This window comes from Paramormyrops kingsleyae, chromosome 24 (assembly GCF_048594095.1).
Source record: "Paramormyrops kingsleyae isolate MSU_618 chromosome 24, PKINGS_0.4, whole genome shotgun sequence".
NCBI classification, from domain to species: domain Eukaryota; kingdom Metazoa; phylum Chordata; class Actinopteri; order Osteoglossiformes; family Mormyridae; genus Paramormyrops; species Paramormyrops kingsleyae.
Genome location: NC_132820.1, coordinates 544963 through 563492, shown reverse-complemented (window position 1 = coordinate 563492; position 18530 = coordinate 544963). Strand labels below are relative to the sequence as shown.

General features: G+C 45.4%; 1 protein-coding gene across 2 annotated transcripts in view; it reads left to right on the top strand.

Annotated features, from left to right (window-relative positions):
* Positions 1 to 12566: 12566 nt before the first annotated feature.
* The window catches only part of dacha (dachshund a), a 130360-nt gene continuing 124396 nt past the window's right edge, over positions 12567 to 18530 (top strand). For both annotated transcript variants that reach the window (XM_023841733.2, XM_023841732.2), the window contains exon 1: positions 12567 to 13209. In XM_023841733.2, the coding sequence (XP_023697501.1) occupies positions 12731 to 13209 (479 nt within the window). In that variant the 5' untranslated portion in view covers positions 12567 to 12730. The remainder of the gene's footprint in view (positions 13210 to 18530) is intronic.

Sequence of the window (18530 nt, the reverse complement as noted above, 5' to 3'; positions counted from 1 at the left end):
TAGAACTGGGAAAGTGTATCTAAGCAAATCAGACTTAAACCGAAGTGTTAATAAAACACAATGATGAGGAAATGCTTAATGCACTTGAAACATGGGAGGATATAACGAAATTAGAGCTGTAGGAAATGCTTATCTGTGTCACACATATCTATCACAATAGAAAACAAAGTACAAAACATGAGAGGAATCGAATAAAAATACAGATGCAAAAGATTCTACACATCAATAGAACACCAGGCTTGTTCTTAAGTAGCCACGAGTATCTTCGAATACGGCTTCAACGAGGCCTCGCCAAATCACTTCCGTGTAGTTTTCTTAAAGCTGATTCTTGGCTTTTGTTTCCTGGAGTTTGGTCCACGGTCGCTGGTTGACTGCTTCAGACTCCTCCCATAATGCACTGGGCTGTAACCCAGGCTTCCCGCTTTTAACCATTTTCATAGCACTTAGTCATGGGAAACTGAGCATAAAGATTGCAGAGCGGCAAAAAGAGTGGGGGTTAACTCACTTCTGACAGAAAAGTCATAAAACTGAAATGTTGTTTTAAGAAGCGATACGCCCTCACTTACAAAAGATTAACTGGCGATGGAACAAATAGGATTCCCAACCTGTGGTGGGAGGGATTTTTGTGTGATGTCAATCACGGGCTAAACTCACTTCCACTCGCTTACTTTTTTAGTTCCCATTGGGGTACGACAGGCCAGTGATTGACATTTTACAGTAATCCCACTGTGGGTTTCAAAGCCGTTTATCCCATCACTGCTATTAAGAATAAAGGCGCAGGTGTTAACAGGACAAGTTTACGTGCCGATCCCCACACCTACCACTTCGAGTTCATATAGGATACAATTAATGCATTAAATTATCCCTGACTGGCATTTCGCTGCCGCTGAGCCGCTCAGTTAGAAGGCCGCTTGATAAGCACGGGGACGCTTTTAACCCGTCTAGTTTGCATCAGCAAAGGAACCACGACAAAGACCTCTGTATTCATCCTTCATAAAAACCTGCAATTCTGTTTGTTCATTTGGGTGGACCCAGCTATCAATGGCAGCGTATAATGCTGAAACAATGTTAACGATGTTCTGTTCTGCTGAGGGTATTAAAATGACTCAAAGGACATACTTTTATGTTAAAGCACATTCTTTTGAACTGGGGGTCGCAGGGTAATTTGCTTTTGACATTCTAAATGAAACAAGACATCGTCCTGAAACGGCTTTAAATGCATGAATTTGAATTAAGGGCACGGGTTCTCCTATTCCAGAAAAAAAAAGTTTTTTTAAAAAATAGACGTAATTGACCTATTTAAAAAATAGATGCTGTAACAGGCCTGCGAAATTCCTTTAAAGAACCATCATTTTAATTATACTACAGCACTGACGTAACCGTGGAATAATAACCGACTCTAGTTTATTAAGTTCGTGTGGATTCACGACTAAAACAATATTTGAATACTTACAGAATTATGTTTAATTTGCATACGCCAGAATGAGGTGTCTAAGCTACCGTAGTTATGCTAAAAAGCAAGACTGTAATCCGAGTGCTACATTTAAAAATAAAGATCGTATAATAGCTATATCTGAGCGAAAGCAAAAATGGAAAAACAATCAAGTTACGACACGAATGTTTCTTTCTTTCAGCTGATTTAACTGGCCAAAAATGTTACTTTATAAACATTTGTCATGAGTTCTGTGTCCCAATTATCGGTTGATTCAAACGTTTGAGGTTTTTTTAATCACACATAGGCCGGTAAAGCTGTGTAGGCTCCCTGTTTCGGGAAATCGCCGCGTTGAAACGTTTTTGTTCGCGTTTGTGTGGCCGATAATTACATATAATTATGTGTTGAAAGGACAAGAGGCAGCGGCCACCGGAGGGTCCCCGCCGCAGCGGACGGCGCTCGCATCGCCGGCTGGAGAGCGGCGCTCAGACGGGGTATTCTGATCAGATTGCTTCATTGTTGCAGAGGGCAGGCCCCTTTTATGCCGCAAGTGGAAGCTCAATGGCCCGCACTTCAATGAAGCCCTGCTCAAGGGCACTATGCTTTGAACGCACTGTTCTCTTTCTTTATATTGAGTTTGCATTGCCCACCCCCCTTTCCGTACTGGTTTTTTTTATTAGGCATGGTTTTTACATTGCCTCTTTAAATAGATGGTATGTGCGCATCATGTTTAAACCTGAATCGGTTGTGCAATAATAAATATCGCTTGGATTGTTAAAGGGGAAACTGTCATCTAACCGCGGTCGGTCGCGAAAAGGTCGATGTCGCTTTAAAATGAAATTATGCGCCGGATGTTGACAACGGCAGGTCCTGAGGTCCATTTAAGACGTTAAGTAACGACTCCCGTTCCCGTCATGCAGAACTGGTGTGAAAGGAATTTTTATATCACACAATAAAAACCTTTTCATAGTCTGTTCTGAGGATGGAAACTCTCCGCTTTTGAACATAGTAGCTGCGTCGCTGTATAAAAGACCTCTTTTTCGACTGTAACACTTACAGGCTGGTTGTTTTCAGGGTTGGACTGATGAGAAATATTGGTGTGAACGTGTACAATAGTACAATCAGATTCAACAGGAACATGTAGTTGAGTGTAAGAGAAAGAAAAATGCCCTGTTAGTTTTGGTTTGATGAATTTTCCATTTATAAAATGTAAATTGTGCAGTTATAGTAACAAGCATCAATGTTTTGGTCACATTGCTGTTCATATGATCTGCTTAATCCTTAAATTCTGCAGGTGTCTGAAATGGATCCCGAACTGAGGACTGTGACTCCATTCACCTGTCACCAGTGCACCAGTACAAGTCAGACTAATGGATCTGGAACCTTGTGCAATGTGCAGGAGAACCCAGTGGCAGGCCCCGGCTGGATCTGGAACCTTGTGCAGTGTGCAGGAGAACCCGTCGGCAGGCCCTGGCTGGATCTGGAACCTTGTGCAGTGTGCAGGAGAACCCAGCAGCAGGCCCCGGCTGGACCTGGAACCTTGTGCAGGAGAACCCAGCAGCAGGCCCCGGCTGGATCTGGAACCTTGACGGGCAAAGGCGTCATCGCAGCATGGCGGCATTACTCTTCCTGCTATACGGGGAGCCATTTCAGTGTATAGTTTCACATCAGCAGATTTATTTGTATCTGTTTAAGAATTCCAGTGGTCTGATAGTCTGCCTTTCTGCCCATGGTGTCAGATGGAGCTGCAGTTAAAGGGACTAGGCTGACATACGGTAACCAATGACAACAGCCGCACACATTGTCATTATGGGAGACACATTGCCAGTCCTGTGTCCTTGGGGGGGGGGGGGGGCGGGATGCCCCCTTCCCTACATGGCCGCATCATGCCAGGTCGCCATTCACGTCTTATTGTCTGCCTCACGATTCTGAAAGCCGGTCCAAATCAGAGTGTCTGCCAAGCTGAATGATAACACAGGGCCACTCCATGGACGGGAAGACTGTGGTAAACAGCTCAAGGACTGTCGAAATTTCAGCCTCCTCCCCTGAAACCACCATGACACACAGACAATGGGTAACTCAGAGGACAGGTGCTGAATCGTTTGAGCAAAGAGTCCGTTTCAAATAAACAACTTCAATATGCTTGAAAAGATCTTGCTTCCCTTTAAACAACAAGTGAAAAGAACAGATGGTCAATAACAAGCATTTTTTTTGTTGTAATCCACCCCAAGAATAATATATCTTTTATCAAGGCCGTGTGTCTAAAGTTAGGAAAAGGTGAATCAATATCACTTGTTTATTCGCCAGGGAATGCATTTTTTTAATCCAGGAAAAATGAAAAAAGTGTTGATTCAAATCATGTGCGGATTCAAGCTGTGCCATTGACTGGATAATTCTGAAGTTTTTTTCCTGGCTCCGGTATAAAGAACTCGGCTGCTGTAAGTTCCATGTTTCTGTCTGAAAGTATCGGGAACGCTTCATCTTCCAAGTAGCTATACCTTTAGCTGCCATCCTCTCTAAGATGCGTCTTTGATCTGTGCTTCTGAGGACCTCGATGGAGATGTCGCCGTCGCTTGTGCTTCTTCTGTTCTTCAGAGAGAATCTCTGTTTACCGCACGGCGCCCGCAGTCCTGAGGGAGGACTGCGGAGGGGTGTAGGCCGTTCTCTCTCCCCATCCTTTTTTTCTCCCTTCTTCTTGGAGAGATATTACAACAGACGAGGTCCGCCGGAGATCTGTGAGTTTGCGCGGCGCGCCGTTCCATTGCAGGGGAGTTAAGCGGCAAAGCAGGACTCTCAAATCTCGGTTGGTCTCAGAACTGGGAAATGTGGTGAAGCTGCTGCATTGAAGATGATAATTATGCAGTTTGAGCTGTTAAGCGCCCTTACGGGAAAATTACCAGCTGGACAAGTGGACCCTCTGGATAAGACAGAGCCGCTGATTCCTGAATCTCCCCGTCTTTGTATTATTATTGGAGTGCGGCTAAATCTCACATTAAAAAGAAAAATCTAATTGCAAACTACTGTTTTTATTTCGTTCTAATCTCCTTTAATCTCTTTTCAAAGGTTTGCTTTCATTAACAGTGAAGGAATGCATTGGAGGACTGTCCTCGACACTCGTCCACCCATTGCCTCTGAAAGACGTGACCGTTCCCCCACATGATTTCTTCTGCTATATAATTCGTAGGCCTGAATATATAAAATACTGTTCCAGAAAAACAGAGAGCGTGGCATCAAGATGACAAACGAATCACTGGGTAACTTTACAACCAGAAGCGTTGGTTCTACAGAAACGCATCTTTGAGTGGGCATACCCCCCCATCTTACCACACAATCACATGTGAGGGGTCAAAGGTTATGAGGGGCGATTAATAAGCAACGTCGCAGGTGCTACTTGTGGTGTACATATAGTTTACTCGCTGCAGGGCCCATAGAGGCAGCTTGCTTACTCCGGTTGTGATAGAGGGAATGTAGCTCCTTCGGGTGGGAGAGAGAGAAAGGAGAGCAAGCATGAGGGCGTCATTAAAATGCAGCATTAAATCAGCCAGGTGGACCATCTTAGGACTCAGACGAGAAGCTCAGCCTCCATCTGCGAGGGTTTCAGGAGAGAAGCGCTTGTACCTTAACCGTCACCCCGTTTGGCAAACGCCGGCATCCAAATGCATTACTTCACTCCTGATATATACGTTACATCTCATCTTGCAAAAGATGGTATGGCGTAATTAATTTAAGGCCCTGTAATGGGAATGAATATTTATCATGGCTGACAATAAAATTAGGAAAACATTCAATTACAATCACCGGTAATTTATTATTGTTATTGATTTGTGTTATGCACACATTAATAAAAAGATTTCATTACATGGAGGAGAGCAGGTATTTGCATTTGGCCCTGCTGTAATATTTTACATTACAATTACTCTGCAGAGTGGAATTAATAACACAAAATGGAGATGAGACTGTCCCCCGCTCACTGTCCCTCGCTCACTGTCCCTTGCTCACTGTCCCCCACTCTGTCCCCCGCTCACTGTCCCCCACTCTGTCCCCCGCTCACTGTCCCTCGCTCACTGTCCCCCGCTCACTGTCCCTCGCTCACTGTCCCTCACTCTGTCCACCGCTCACTGTCCCCCGCTCACTGTCCCTCGCTCACTGTCCCCCACTCTGTCCCCCGCTCTCTGTCCCCCGCTCACTGTCCCTCGCTCACTGTCCCCCACTCTGTCCCCCGCTCACTGTCCCCCGCTCACTGTCCCTCGCTCACTGTCCCTCGCTCACTGTCCCCCGCTCACTTTCTCTCGCTCACTGTCCCCCGCTCACTTTCTCTCGCTCACTGTCCCCCGCTCACTGTCCCCCACTCTGTCCCCCGCTCACTGTCCCTCGCTCACTGTCCCCCGCTCACTTTCTCTCGCTCACTGTCCCCCGCTCACTGTCCCCCACTCTGTCCCTCACTCACTGTCCCCCGCTCACTGTCCCTCGCTGGCTCGCCTCGCTCCCCTTCCTTTTGTGCTTCGCTTTACGTTGAATCACATTAAATCCGTCGATGTACGTGACAGATCCCCACCATCCGGAACGTGCTGCTGTCCACGTTAAGGAGGCAGGCCATTCAGGTGATATTAAGCTATGATTAAGGTATGACCAGGCTGAGTGCGTGCTGCTGTGCATTGTGGGTGACCGGGCCGTTCGTTTTTCAAGGCTCAGCCTATGGAGTGGATAGGGGGTGGGACCCTTCACTGTAACTCCGCCCACCTGCACAGTCACCGTGCCGTAGCATGTGCTGTGCGTCTTAAACAATATCCCCTCTGTTGGAGTAACAGTCCCAAGACTCCTATGCTGAAGCTTAAAAGCGGCTGCATCTTTGTCAGCATTTAAAAGATTAATTTGCCGATCCAGCCTGGAAACTTCTATACGTTACAAGACATGTTGTAGGAAGAAGCTTGACTGTAAACAGAATGTTGAATCCGCCCATTTTCACAGAGTCCTTGTCACCTTCAACATTTTACTTTACATTAAATGACTTAACTCCAAAGAGATGTACTGGTCAGAGCAGATAATAACGAATGCGTAATGGCAGGAACTCACAGGAGGGTTCGAATCTCCGTAATTGAATTTTGTGCATTCAAACTGCCGTAACTTTTTTAGCACTTACACGTGTTCCGAGCGGCTGAAATTAGAGCTGCCAATGAGCTCTGTTAAAATATTCAGCTTAGGCTTGGAATATCTTGATGTTATTAATTTAACAGTGATCGCTCTAAAAGGTTCCATTTGTACAGTTTATATATATTAGAATTAAAAAAATATTTCTTATTAAAAGGCTTGGAATATAGGTAAGGGGTTTTTAACAGATACACAGGCTTACTGTGATGACATCATCAAAGCACGATGATGATGTAACTTCATGTTTGGATTAAACGCCACAGGCAGTGTCTAAGTATCTGTGCGAAAGTGGAGTATTCTAGAAAATAGAAAGCACAGTATTGTTTGCTACAGCCTGTAAAATGATGCAGGCATTGTGAATAAGTACTGATGCTGTGGACATCATACCTGCCTTGTAAGACTGGCTTCATGCTGGCTGTGACACGGAGCGTGAGCCAGTGTTGGGTCGTAATCTAATCCCCTCCTGGGTCATCCCGCCCCGGGCATGTATGCCGGCCTCCGTAAGCACTGTGCACCCTCATGGTCAGGTGATCTCACAATAATGTCATGTGAAACGTTACAGCGCAGTCATAGTCTGAAGAAGTTTGACCAAAGACCAAATGAGCTACATTTTTTTTTACAATAAATGTTCATTTTTACCTATTGGTTAAACAAAGAGATTCAATATTAATTTATATAATTGAACAACCTTCATAAGAATAAAAATCTTATAAAATTGATTGTGTGATATAATTACAAACTAAACTGTCACACCTCAAGCCGATTTGGGAGACTCACAGCAGGCATTTAGGGAACGAGTATAACGTCATAGAAGGTTTAAAGCTTTAGCATACAAATTAGATAAAGGTGTCTGTAATAAATGCTAGAGTTATGCATGAGTGTGGATCAGAGAACAGGGTGGCCCAATGTCCCAGGAGAACTTGGGGCTGGGGGCCTAGCTCAGGGACCCAGCAGTTGGTCAGCAGTAGGGTTGGGGGCCTAGCTCAGGGACCCAGCAGTTGGTCAGCAGTTGGGTTGGGGGTCTAGCTCAGGGGCCCAGCAGTTGGTCAGCAGTTGGGTTGGGGGTCTAGCTCAGGGGCCCAGCAGTTGGTCAACAGTTGGGTTGGGGGCCTAGCTCAGGGACCCAGCAGTTGGTCAGCAGTTGGGCTGGGGGCTTAGCTCAGGGACCCAGCAGTTGGTCAGCAGTTGGGTTGGGGGTCTAGCTCAGGGGCCCAGCAGTTGGTCAGCAGTTGGGCTGGGGGCCTAGCTCAGGGACCCAGCAGTTGGTCAGCAGTTGGGTTGGGGGTCTAGCTCAGGGGCCCAGCAGTTGGTCAACAGTTGGGTTGGGGGCCTAGCTCAGGGACCCAGCAGTTGGTCAGCAGTTGGGCTGGGGGCTTAGCTCAGGGACCCAGCAGTTGGTCAGCAGTAGGGTTGGGGGCCTAGCTCAGGGACCCAGCAGTTGGTCAGCAGTTGGGTTGGGGGTCTAGCTCAGGGGCCCAGCAGTTGGTCAGCAGTTGGGTTGGGGGTCTAGCTCAGGGGCCCAGCAGTTGGTCAGCAGTTGGGTTGGGGATCTAGCTCAGGGGCCCAGCAGTTGGTCAGCAGTTGGGCTGGGGGCTTAGGTCAGGGACCCAGCAGTTGGTCAGCAGTAGGGTTGGGGGCCTAGCTCAGGGACCCAGCAGTTGGTCAGCAGTTGGGTTGGGGGTCTAGCTCAGGGGCCCAGCAATTGGTTAGCAGTTGGGTTGGGGGTCTAGCTCAGGGGCCCAGCAGTTGGTCAGCAGCTGGGTTGGGGGTCTAGCTCAGGGGCCCAGCAGTTGGTCAGCAGTTGGGTTGGGGGTCTAGCTCAGGGGCCCAGCAGTTGGTCAGCAGCTGGGTTGGGGGTCTAGCTCAGGGGCCCAGCAGTTGGTCAGCAGTTGGGTTGGGGGTCTAGCTCAGGGGCCCAGCAGTTGGTCAGCAGTTGGGTTGGGGGTCTAGCTCAGGGGCCCAGCAGTTGGTCAGCAGTTGGGTTGGGGGTCTAGCTCAGGGGCCCAGCAGTTGGTCAGCAGTTGGGTTGGGGGTCTAGCTCAGGGACCCAGCAGTTGGTCAGCAGTTGGGTTGGGGGTCTAGCTCAGGGACCCAGCAGTTGGTCAGCAGTTGGGCTGGGGGCCTAGCTCAGGGGCCCCTCAGTTGGTCACCAGTTGGGTTGGGGGCCTAGCTCAGGGGCCCAGCAGTTGGTCAGCAGTTGGGTTGGGGGCCTAGCTCAGGGGGCCAGCAGTTGGTCAGCAGTTGGGTTGGGGGCCTAGCTCAGGGACCCAGCAGTTGGTCAGCAGTTGGGTTGAGGGCCTAGCTCAGGGGGCCAGCAGTTGGGTTGGGGGTCTAGCTCAGGGGCCCAGCAGTTGGGTTGGGGGCCTAGCTCAGGGACCCAGCAGTTGGTCAGCAGTTGGGTTGGGGGCCTAGCTCAGGGGCCCAGCAGTTGGGTTGGGGGTCTAGCTCAGGGGCCCAACAGTTTGTCAGCAGTTGGGTTGGGGGCCTAGCTCAGGGGGCCAGCAGTTGGGTTGGGGGCCTAGCTCAGGGACCCAGCAGTTGGTCAGCAGTTAATGTGCTTCTGGAACTTTCTAGACAAGAAATAAACATGAAGTATAAAATGTGGTTAGTGAGCTTACTTGTGTTTTGTTTATAAATTACTAAATTATCAATAGAACTGTTGAAAATGCCAGCAACAATTTCAAAGAAATACAAACATGTAACATGACCTTCACCACATAAAAAATAAATAGTTCCATAAAGAAAAACTATAAAAAGTAATTATGTCATTACTGTACTGGGCTGTTGCTTGAATTTTTTAAATGGCTGTGGTTTCCTCCACATTGCTGTAGAGCATCGTCATCATCCCTTGCACTTTTCGTTTGTCCTTCTGAAGTATCAGTCACATGATTGACGAAGACACTGCTTGACCAATAACGTTTAATATGCTCCGAGATCAGGTGACTTGTAACCAATCACACACCCACTCCTCTCTGTTGTCGTTCTTAATGAACAGAATGCAGGCGTCACTAAAAGTGATATTTCAGTGCATCGGGCCCAGTTGGGCACCTATTATTCCAAAGCGAGGGTGTCATTTGCCTGTGAGGAATGAGTTGTGGGTTCTGGGATGAAGAGAGCACCATCTTGCTGTTGACAGAGTAAAGGTGGTGGTGCTGTGATGCACATTCTGGGTGGGGGGGGGGGCGGATGCAAAGCAGACAATAATTTAAGATTAAAGGAAAGTGGGAGGGGCCAAAGGGTGCTGAATTAAAGGTGCAATTGAGAGCAGGCTAAAATATGTACCTCATTTCCAGATTGCTGCAAAGCTTTTAATTTTGCCAGGTAGATACAAGAATTTGCATGCCATTTAAGCACTCATTTCAAAATCAATCCTCCCCGAAAAGACAGAGAAGAGAGGTTAACTGATATTGCTGTAGGCTACTATTTCTTAAACGTTTGTAGGGAGCCCTGAAACATTCTCTGTTTCAAGGATTGTAACTGTGCCTCACGGTGGTGGGCGGCAAGATAACTATTATAATGACAAAACTAAAGTTTTGCTGATTTAAGAATTACAGTCACAATAATAATAGTGACTACAAATAGTGATAAAATATTGTTGATAGCTTAATCGTTTTTTTTTCCACGCAGTGCTGGGTAAACACCCTGCATTACTGGCAAATCACCAGCAGGGGGGCGCCAATGGGATGCCTTGCTCGTAACAGAAGTGAGCGACAAAACGGAAAAAACGACACGTATTCCTCTGACCATGTACATTGTTGCAGGGATCGAGTTAAAGTTGTGTGATCCAGCACCGCGAGCCCTACAGCACACCGATACCTCTCTCAGACGGAAAGTTTCTTTACCTCAGATGCTGTGCGAAGCCATTTCTGGCGATAAAAAGCCTCCTCACAGACAGGTCAGGCAGAGCGCCGCGGTGCAGCGGCGGTAAAAATGTACCACCTGTCAGCGAGCGTGTTTCTGTCTTCATCGCCACACAGTGACGGGCTGCAAAGGCTGAGAAAAGACGGCACGGCATGCAGCGCGTAGCCGCTTATCAGGAAACAGTCTGTGTTTGGTTTTCATTTTACACAGAATACTATCATCATTTGCACTGACAATACGGTGTACATAGTTCATAGCATTTGGTAGTGTTAACACTGAGCGTGACTGTGCAATGCTTTAAAATTAAATGAACACTCTCGGTGTTAAGAGATCGCACGCGGTGTTAATTTAACACTCACAGTGTTAATTTAACACTTGGTGTCATACTGGCACTGCCGATTTATTGTGCAGGAGACCAGGTCTTAACCATCGTTAATGATACCTTCCTGTTCTAACATGCTGTGTGTTGTCCCCATTTCTCATATCTCGCAAACTACACAACAAACAAAACAACAATCATTAGACATTTAATCTAAAACGATTCCTTAAGAGACAATATCAACATTTTCATGGCTTTAAATGTAAATTATAAAAAATATACCAAAGTTATCACTGTAGGAAATTAAGCTGTACATTAATGGATAGAGAGTTTGTTTCATTTTTGCAATTAATATAACGTTATGACTTTATGTTATCTAGTAAAATCTGAATTGTTTTAAAACTGAATCACGTTTTATGTCAGTGATAACGTATTCTAACGCACAGTTTTATGACACACTACGCTAATGAATCAATAGAAACGCTTAGTTTATCTATCAAGTCCGCTATGTCTTCACACGGTGTCAAAGCTCTTTAGCGTGAATTTCCAACAATGAGTTTTATTCTTTATATATCCAAAGTATGTTTCTCATTCATTATCTGCTATTGATATTTAACAGAGTAATAATCCAAATACTGTAATAATACTACAATAATTCGTATATTTCATAAACTATAAAGTCAAAGGCAATGCTTTGGGTATTTTAACGTTGGATATTGATTAAATCTAACCCCGCTTGTTGAAATGAGCTCCACTCTAAAAATCCTAATATTCTGCAATATATATAGCTGATTCTCCGCGTGAAATCGAGCATCATGTCCACATATTATTTTATAATGTCGATTTAAAATGTTCCCTTTTTCTGGACAATACAATACTCACTCATGTGCTCGTGTATTTATTTTCGCTGGTCCGGAATTGTTTTTGGTACAAATTTAAAATACTTTTCTGCGAATGTGTTTCTGCGTTTTATTTTACTGCGTTGTGACAATATAGACTGAAGCAAATTATGTCATCGCAAGATATTACGCGGATGTAAGATCCAGAAGATATTTGCAGGAATGTGCCAACACCCACCGGGACAGGCGAGTTTGAAGCGCCCAGCGCCCTCCCGCTCGGGCTTCTGTAGGAAGGCACAGCGTGTGGGGGTCCTTGAAAAGACGCTACACCCGGCGATCGGCCTTTCCAAACACTCCCATTGTGAACCCAAAGAGCAAAAACCTCTCGTTAATCAAAAGAAGACATATGAATGGCAGACTCTGCGGTATGTATTTTTTCCATGGCAAAACCCACACAATAAAAAGATTGATGACTTTAAGAACACGTACAAAACCCTGACTCTACATACTGTAAAATATATTAACGCCAACTAATAATATTCAGTACAAATAATTCACTAATATTATTCACTGGTTGGACAATGGATGGATTGATGGATACATCATTTTACAGCATAATTATGATAACTGTCATTACTAAGCTATTCATATTATTGTCATATCTATTGTAATGTAAGCACATATAAAATACACTCGCCGTGAGACGTGAACAAAGATGTAAGCACCACTTCTATATATATATTTAACTAATAATACGGTTAAAGTCCTTTAAAAGTTCCTGTTCAGTAAAATGGGTAACTGTCAGAGATAACCCGACCCACTCGTAGCAGTATAGCCATCTGCTTGGGCCAGAGGTCCAGTAAGATACCTGGATGTGTTTAACGGCGCCGCTCATTGGTCTGCCGAGATGCCAATCATGCCACAGTGGGCTGGCCGATGGAAACAGTGAATGCAGCGATTCTCAGTTTCACCACCACACTTGCGAGTAAGGTAGTAGCCTATTGCCTACTACTCAGCGTGAGAGAGAGTGCATGAGAAATAGCGAGAGAGCGTGAAAGAGGAGAGAGAAGAGAGTGAAAAGCGCAAGTGGGAGAGAGAGTGGAGGAAGTACAGGAAAAAACTAAAGTGACTATGGCCGTATCAGCAACTCCCCCGGTGCTCTCCCCTACCTCCACTCCGGGGTCTGGAGGACTGTTCCGTTCCGATCCCCTGTACACAAGCCCTGCCGAGTCCCCGAGACTGACCAGCAGCATGATCAACAATTTCATCAGCAGCGGAGGAGGCGGCGGGGGCAACGGCAACGGCACCAGCGTTAATAACGAGTGTAAAATGGTGGAGGTTCACGGGGTCAAGGTGGCTTCCTTCAACGTGGACGGACAGGAGCTGATCTGCCTGCCGCAGGTTTTTGATCTCTTCCTGAAGCACCTAGTCGGTGGACTGCACACTGTCTATACGAAGCTGAAGCGCCTGGATATATCTCCCGTGGTGTGCACCGTGGAGCAGGTCCGGATTCTGCGTGGGCTCGGAGCCATCCAGCCTGGCGTCAATCGCTGCAAACTCATCACTAGGAAGGACTTCGAGGCGCTATATACCGACTGCACCAACGCCAGGTTAGACACAGATGTTTACAGCACTGTCGCCTCTAATGTCGTTTTTGTCTCTTTGTCTTTCTGTACATACGAGTCGCTGCGCTCCCCCTTCCATGGGGCAGCAAAACTCCCAAACACCATCTATAGTTGCAGATGTAAAGTTGGGCAACCAAAAAGTTCCTCAACTTTTCACGTTTCGCAAAGCCACGGGCATCACATAAATAGTTTTTTTTTCTTATAGCATATCCTTATACGTTCTTTCTTAATACTTTAGCCTTAACGGTTGCTTCTTTATTCGTGTTTTAAAATATATACTTTACCAATAAACAAACTTAAAGATGGGGTGATTTCTCTTATCTCCGAATGACCAAATGCGGAATGAGAAATGCTATTCGGGTTCTTTTCATATGACACCCTCGGAGCGAGCTGACCCAGATATGCACTTTTTCGCTCTTTTACACAACTTTACCACGATGGCTTTTCTCTTCCACTCTAACGTCTTTTAAGAAGAATTGTTTGTTATCCTCTCAAAATGCCGTCGTAAATTACAAACAATTACATAAGTGATTAAATCATCAATACGGGCTTTCAACCTTGTAAAACGGTTTTAAATTATAACGGGGTGCTTTTTTTTTTTTTACAAACTCTTAAAGCTCTGTCTGATATAATACAGTTCGCTAGACGATTATTTGTTTCACTTATTAAAAAAGGTTCCTGACTATTTAAACTGTCGATTTGTACATATAAAATATGCAAGAAGAAAATGGCAGTTGTTTTTTTAAATAATCGGTGTAGGATCATCTGCTCTTGTCTTTCACTATAGTGCGCCGCGATGTAATCTCATCACTCACACAGCGTAGTACGTCTGCAGCTTCGGTATTAAATGTCGATGAAAAGGATATTGTTTACTAAAGATGAAATCTAAAGAAATATACATGCTATTCAAACCCTTTCTCCTTTTAAAAATGTTTTCTCACGGTTTAAATACAATGTCGCTGACATATGCGCGCTATGTCATCAAGTGCACGAACGGCTGCAGTGTATTTTAATTTAATCACAATTGCTGTTTATTGCCTGTGGAATGCGTTTAACTACTAAGTTATTTCTAGAAAAATATGTGGTTTATCAAGTAATTTGCACAATACTTACGTGTTTGTGCGTTAAGCCCTTTAAGTGTGTGTTATTTATTTTGGGACGGTTCTGAGTGAAAATAAATGGACTGGCCCACCTCTCAGAAATAATTAAGAATTGTGAGGTACATCAGGAGAAAGTCGGCAGGGGGTCCATTGTTCCGCAACGTGTGCATTTTAAAGAATGAAATTAAATTGACATTTTTGTAATGCTTGTCTCATGTAATTGTCACGAAACATTTTCGGGCTCTGATTCTGTGTGAAACACAAAAAGATTATTTTCTCTTTGTAAGTTTTAAGGACAGCCTTCTTTCGCGCGTCGCCAACGCGGGCCCGAGGTGATTTAGTCGTATGCGCCTAAATAGCAATATTGTACATACAATTATAGTATCAGGTCAAGGACGCCGACTTTAGATTAAACTTTAATTTCAGACTTAGTTACTTAATTGTTGACGCGATTCATACTTACACGTCTAAAATGAGGTTGAAACGGCCCGTATTGACACCATGCACACACGTAACATAAACAGTAATTGCAATTACACGTAGTTTCTCGTATTTGAGGGGTTTCCCAATCGTCGTTCAGTATGTGAGGAAAGCACGGATGTTTCGGAAAACAAACCTTAACCTGAAACCGCATGCAGATCGTGTTTTGATTTATCTCTCTCCACTTTCAATCCCCTTTTCCATTACAATTGATCTTAGACGAAATCTCACAGAAGCGCCTATGTGCGGCTGCAGATGTTGCCGTGCGTTTAATAAATCAATGAGACAGATCCGAATGAATCACTTCAGGTGGATCCTCTACTCGTTTTGATGTCTAGATGTTATTCTTAGCTTGTTACCATGACAGATGCATTAGTGTTCCCCAGCAGTGCCAACGGGAAGGGCAACTTTAAAGAGGCCGGGGCCGCGCTTTATGCCCGCGACCTCCGGAGCCCCGAGGCACTAGAGCCGGTGCTCAATTGTCTGCTCGCCCATAATTGCGTCTCTTTTTCCTGCGCCGCAGCGACAATGGGGCACCGTGACAATATACCTCTAAAAAGAAGAAAACAGTAAATATAAGTAGCATCCGAAGCACCGTCTAATGTACGCTTTGGTCGCTTTTTGGGGACAGCGGAAAGTTTATCAGCACAATTATGCCGTCATCACAATCGCTTTTAACAACTATCAAAATAAAAGTAAATACAGTAATATGCGCTTCGAATTTATAGTACATGAAATAGGGATTTATTTACAGCACAACTGGATGAATCCAGTCCTTTTATTTTTTCCTCAGTTTAAATAGGCCTATTTGTGGATGAACATAATCTCTTGAACAAAATTAAATTGTTCACCTGGCTATGGCAAACGTTTGAATACACAGGAATCCCGTTTCAACTAAATACATCAGCGCACTTCTTTCTGCTTACAAAAGCAGTATCGCATAGTTTTAACAATGAAATCAATAGCAGTAAAATGTATTACGATTAACTATAAATAGTCCGTAATGGAAGATAAAAACTTTGTTCATTTGTCTTGTCGATCATCAGGTACCAAGCGTGTATTTCTTTTTTTTTTTACTGCAAAGTAAATGGCAGAAGTGCTTGTATTTCCAAGTGCAGCGATGCTTACAGAAACGGGCCTTCGCAAACATCTGTTTTCTTTTGGAAAAAACACTTTATTCCAAGATCCTAACAAACGTGTTGCTTCATTTTTCCATTTAAAATGCACGTGCAATCCGCCGTGTAATTGGTAAGCGATCGTCTTATTAATGTCAGTGAATGCAAGCCTTAGTCGGATACCTGTCCCGGTAAATGATACTTTATTTAATTTACTTGAGAAATGTCCTTAACATTAACCCGAACAGTGTATGGTTACATTGGTCAGTTTGCGTTGTAATTTAACATGCAATGTTCCGCAATAAACAAATGCTATTTTATTTTAAATAGACTGTGTATTTACACGCCAAACGACAAGACATCGAAACATTACGAATTATTTATTGATTTTTGTAACATATTTATAGTAGCAAAATATTTTGATAGAAATACGCCAAATCAGCAATAAATAGGTGACAACGCACTATCGGACGTGAGGAGTTAGATAAGCATGTCTCGTTTGAGGTCACAGTCACGCGATGGCTGCTTGTGTGTCTGTCACTCTTGTCCAGGGTGTCTGATAACGAGAAGACAGCACACGGAAGGGACCGACAATGTACCTCGTTTACCTACAGACCAGCAGCCTGTCTGCACCAGTTATAGACACCCAATGGCTCTAAGAATGGTTCTGGTAATTACGCACAGCCTGTATAGCTGGCCCAGGTGCGCGTACACGAGCCAGCGTACGTGAGGACGGCCGTCAGAGCAAGCGGTCGGCCGGTTCGCAGCCTGGAGAGTGCCCCTTTTCTCTGGGCAGGTCGGGAACAGGAGTCAGCGTGCGCGGCGGAGGGGAGGGAGGCCTGTGTTTGTGTTTGCTTAGGTCCAGATGGCCAGTTTGGGCAAGATTCAGTAATTAACCTTTTTAGAGCCCCCCCCCCCCCCCAACCCGGCCACCCCCTGCACTCACCTTCTTACACACGTGCACTCTCTCTCTCTTTCACGCACACACACACACGGACAAACACATAGACACACATGGAAAACACATACACAAGGACAAACACAGACACACACAGACAAACACACACGGACACACGGACAAGCACACACACAGACAAACACATAGACACACATGGAAAACACATACACAAGGATAAACACAGACACAAGCAAACACACACGGACACGGACACACGGACAAGCACACACACAGACAAACACACACACAGACAAACACATAGACACACATGGAAAACACATACACAAGGATAAACACAGACACAAGCAAACACACACGGACACACGGACAAGCACACACACAGACACACACACATGGAAAAACACACACACACAGTCCCAGGTTGCAGAATCGGTGTCCTGTGTTGTGCTGAATCAATCTGTCACACTCATCTACCCCGACGAAGAGAGTGAGAGGGAAGGAAGCAGGGGAGCGGCGAAAGAAGGCTGGTTTTATCAGTGTTTTTATTTTGTATTAGGGGCTAAATGGTTAATAATTGACTGAGCTAAAGAGCTTTTTTTTGCTGTTGTTGCTATAAGGCTAACCTCGGGTTGAGTGGTACAACAGAAATGTCCTTAATGTGCCTCTGTGATGGGGCGGGGGGTGGGGGTGGATCCCTGGGCCTCCCTGTGTCTCGGCTAACCTGCCTGCCTCCCCGTCAGCGGCGATCGGACCAGTGGCAGATGGTTATATGTAATGTGTGCGGGCCCGCTGCTCATTCCCCTGTCCTGCTTTAATTTGGCGAGGAGCGGTGAGGGGGGGGGGGGAGCAAAGAGGGCTCGCCGTTATTAGACTTGGGGGCTGTGGACGCAGGGAGAGAGGGAGAGAGAGAGAGAGAGAGAGAGAGAGAGAGATAGTGGGAGATATCAGGAAAGCAATCAAAACATTTCAACATAATCTTTAAAACTGACACGACCAATTTGAATATGGGGAAAGTGTCCGAATCAGCAGACAGAGCCGACACAAAGGGATCCTTTTATGATTCCTCAGCTCGCAATTGATCTCCAGGTTTTTATTGCATTCATTATTTATTAAAAGAATTTGCAAGCTAAACATAACGTTAAACTAGTTTGCACTTGGGGACTGCACTTAGGAAATTGAATGGAAATTGCATTAGAGATGAACATCTGTGTTGTTTCCACTCTTCCTTTTATGGCCCCTTCTTTCTTCTCTCTCTCCTTCCATTTTTTTTTCTGAAAGGTGTATTGGATTAGCAATTTTAACTGTTTTTGCTCCAAGTCAGTGGCCTGAGAGGCTGAGTGGGCAGCCAGGTGAGAATGTCACCGGGTGAGGTGTTGATGTCCAGACGAGAGCGGATCGATGGTGGGACGGGTCCGTTCAGTCTGCGCACCTTTCCGTGCTGCTTGCTGGTTTTCCCGGCTTTCTGAAACTGCAGCCTAAATGTTCACTAATGCGAGCTTTTAGGAAGCTGAGAGAGACGAGGCCTTTCTTAGAGTTTTTGACTCATTAATTTACGCAGTGGGGTGTAATTCTGGCAGGGATCCGGGGCACTGGGCTCGCTTGCTGTAACGAGGCCTAGGGGCCGAGCTCTGCTTCCAGGAAGCAGGTATTCCTATGGATGCCGCCTTGCTTCCGCAGGCCAGCTTCCGCAGG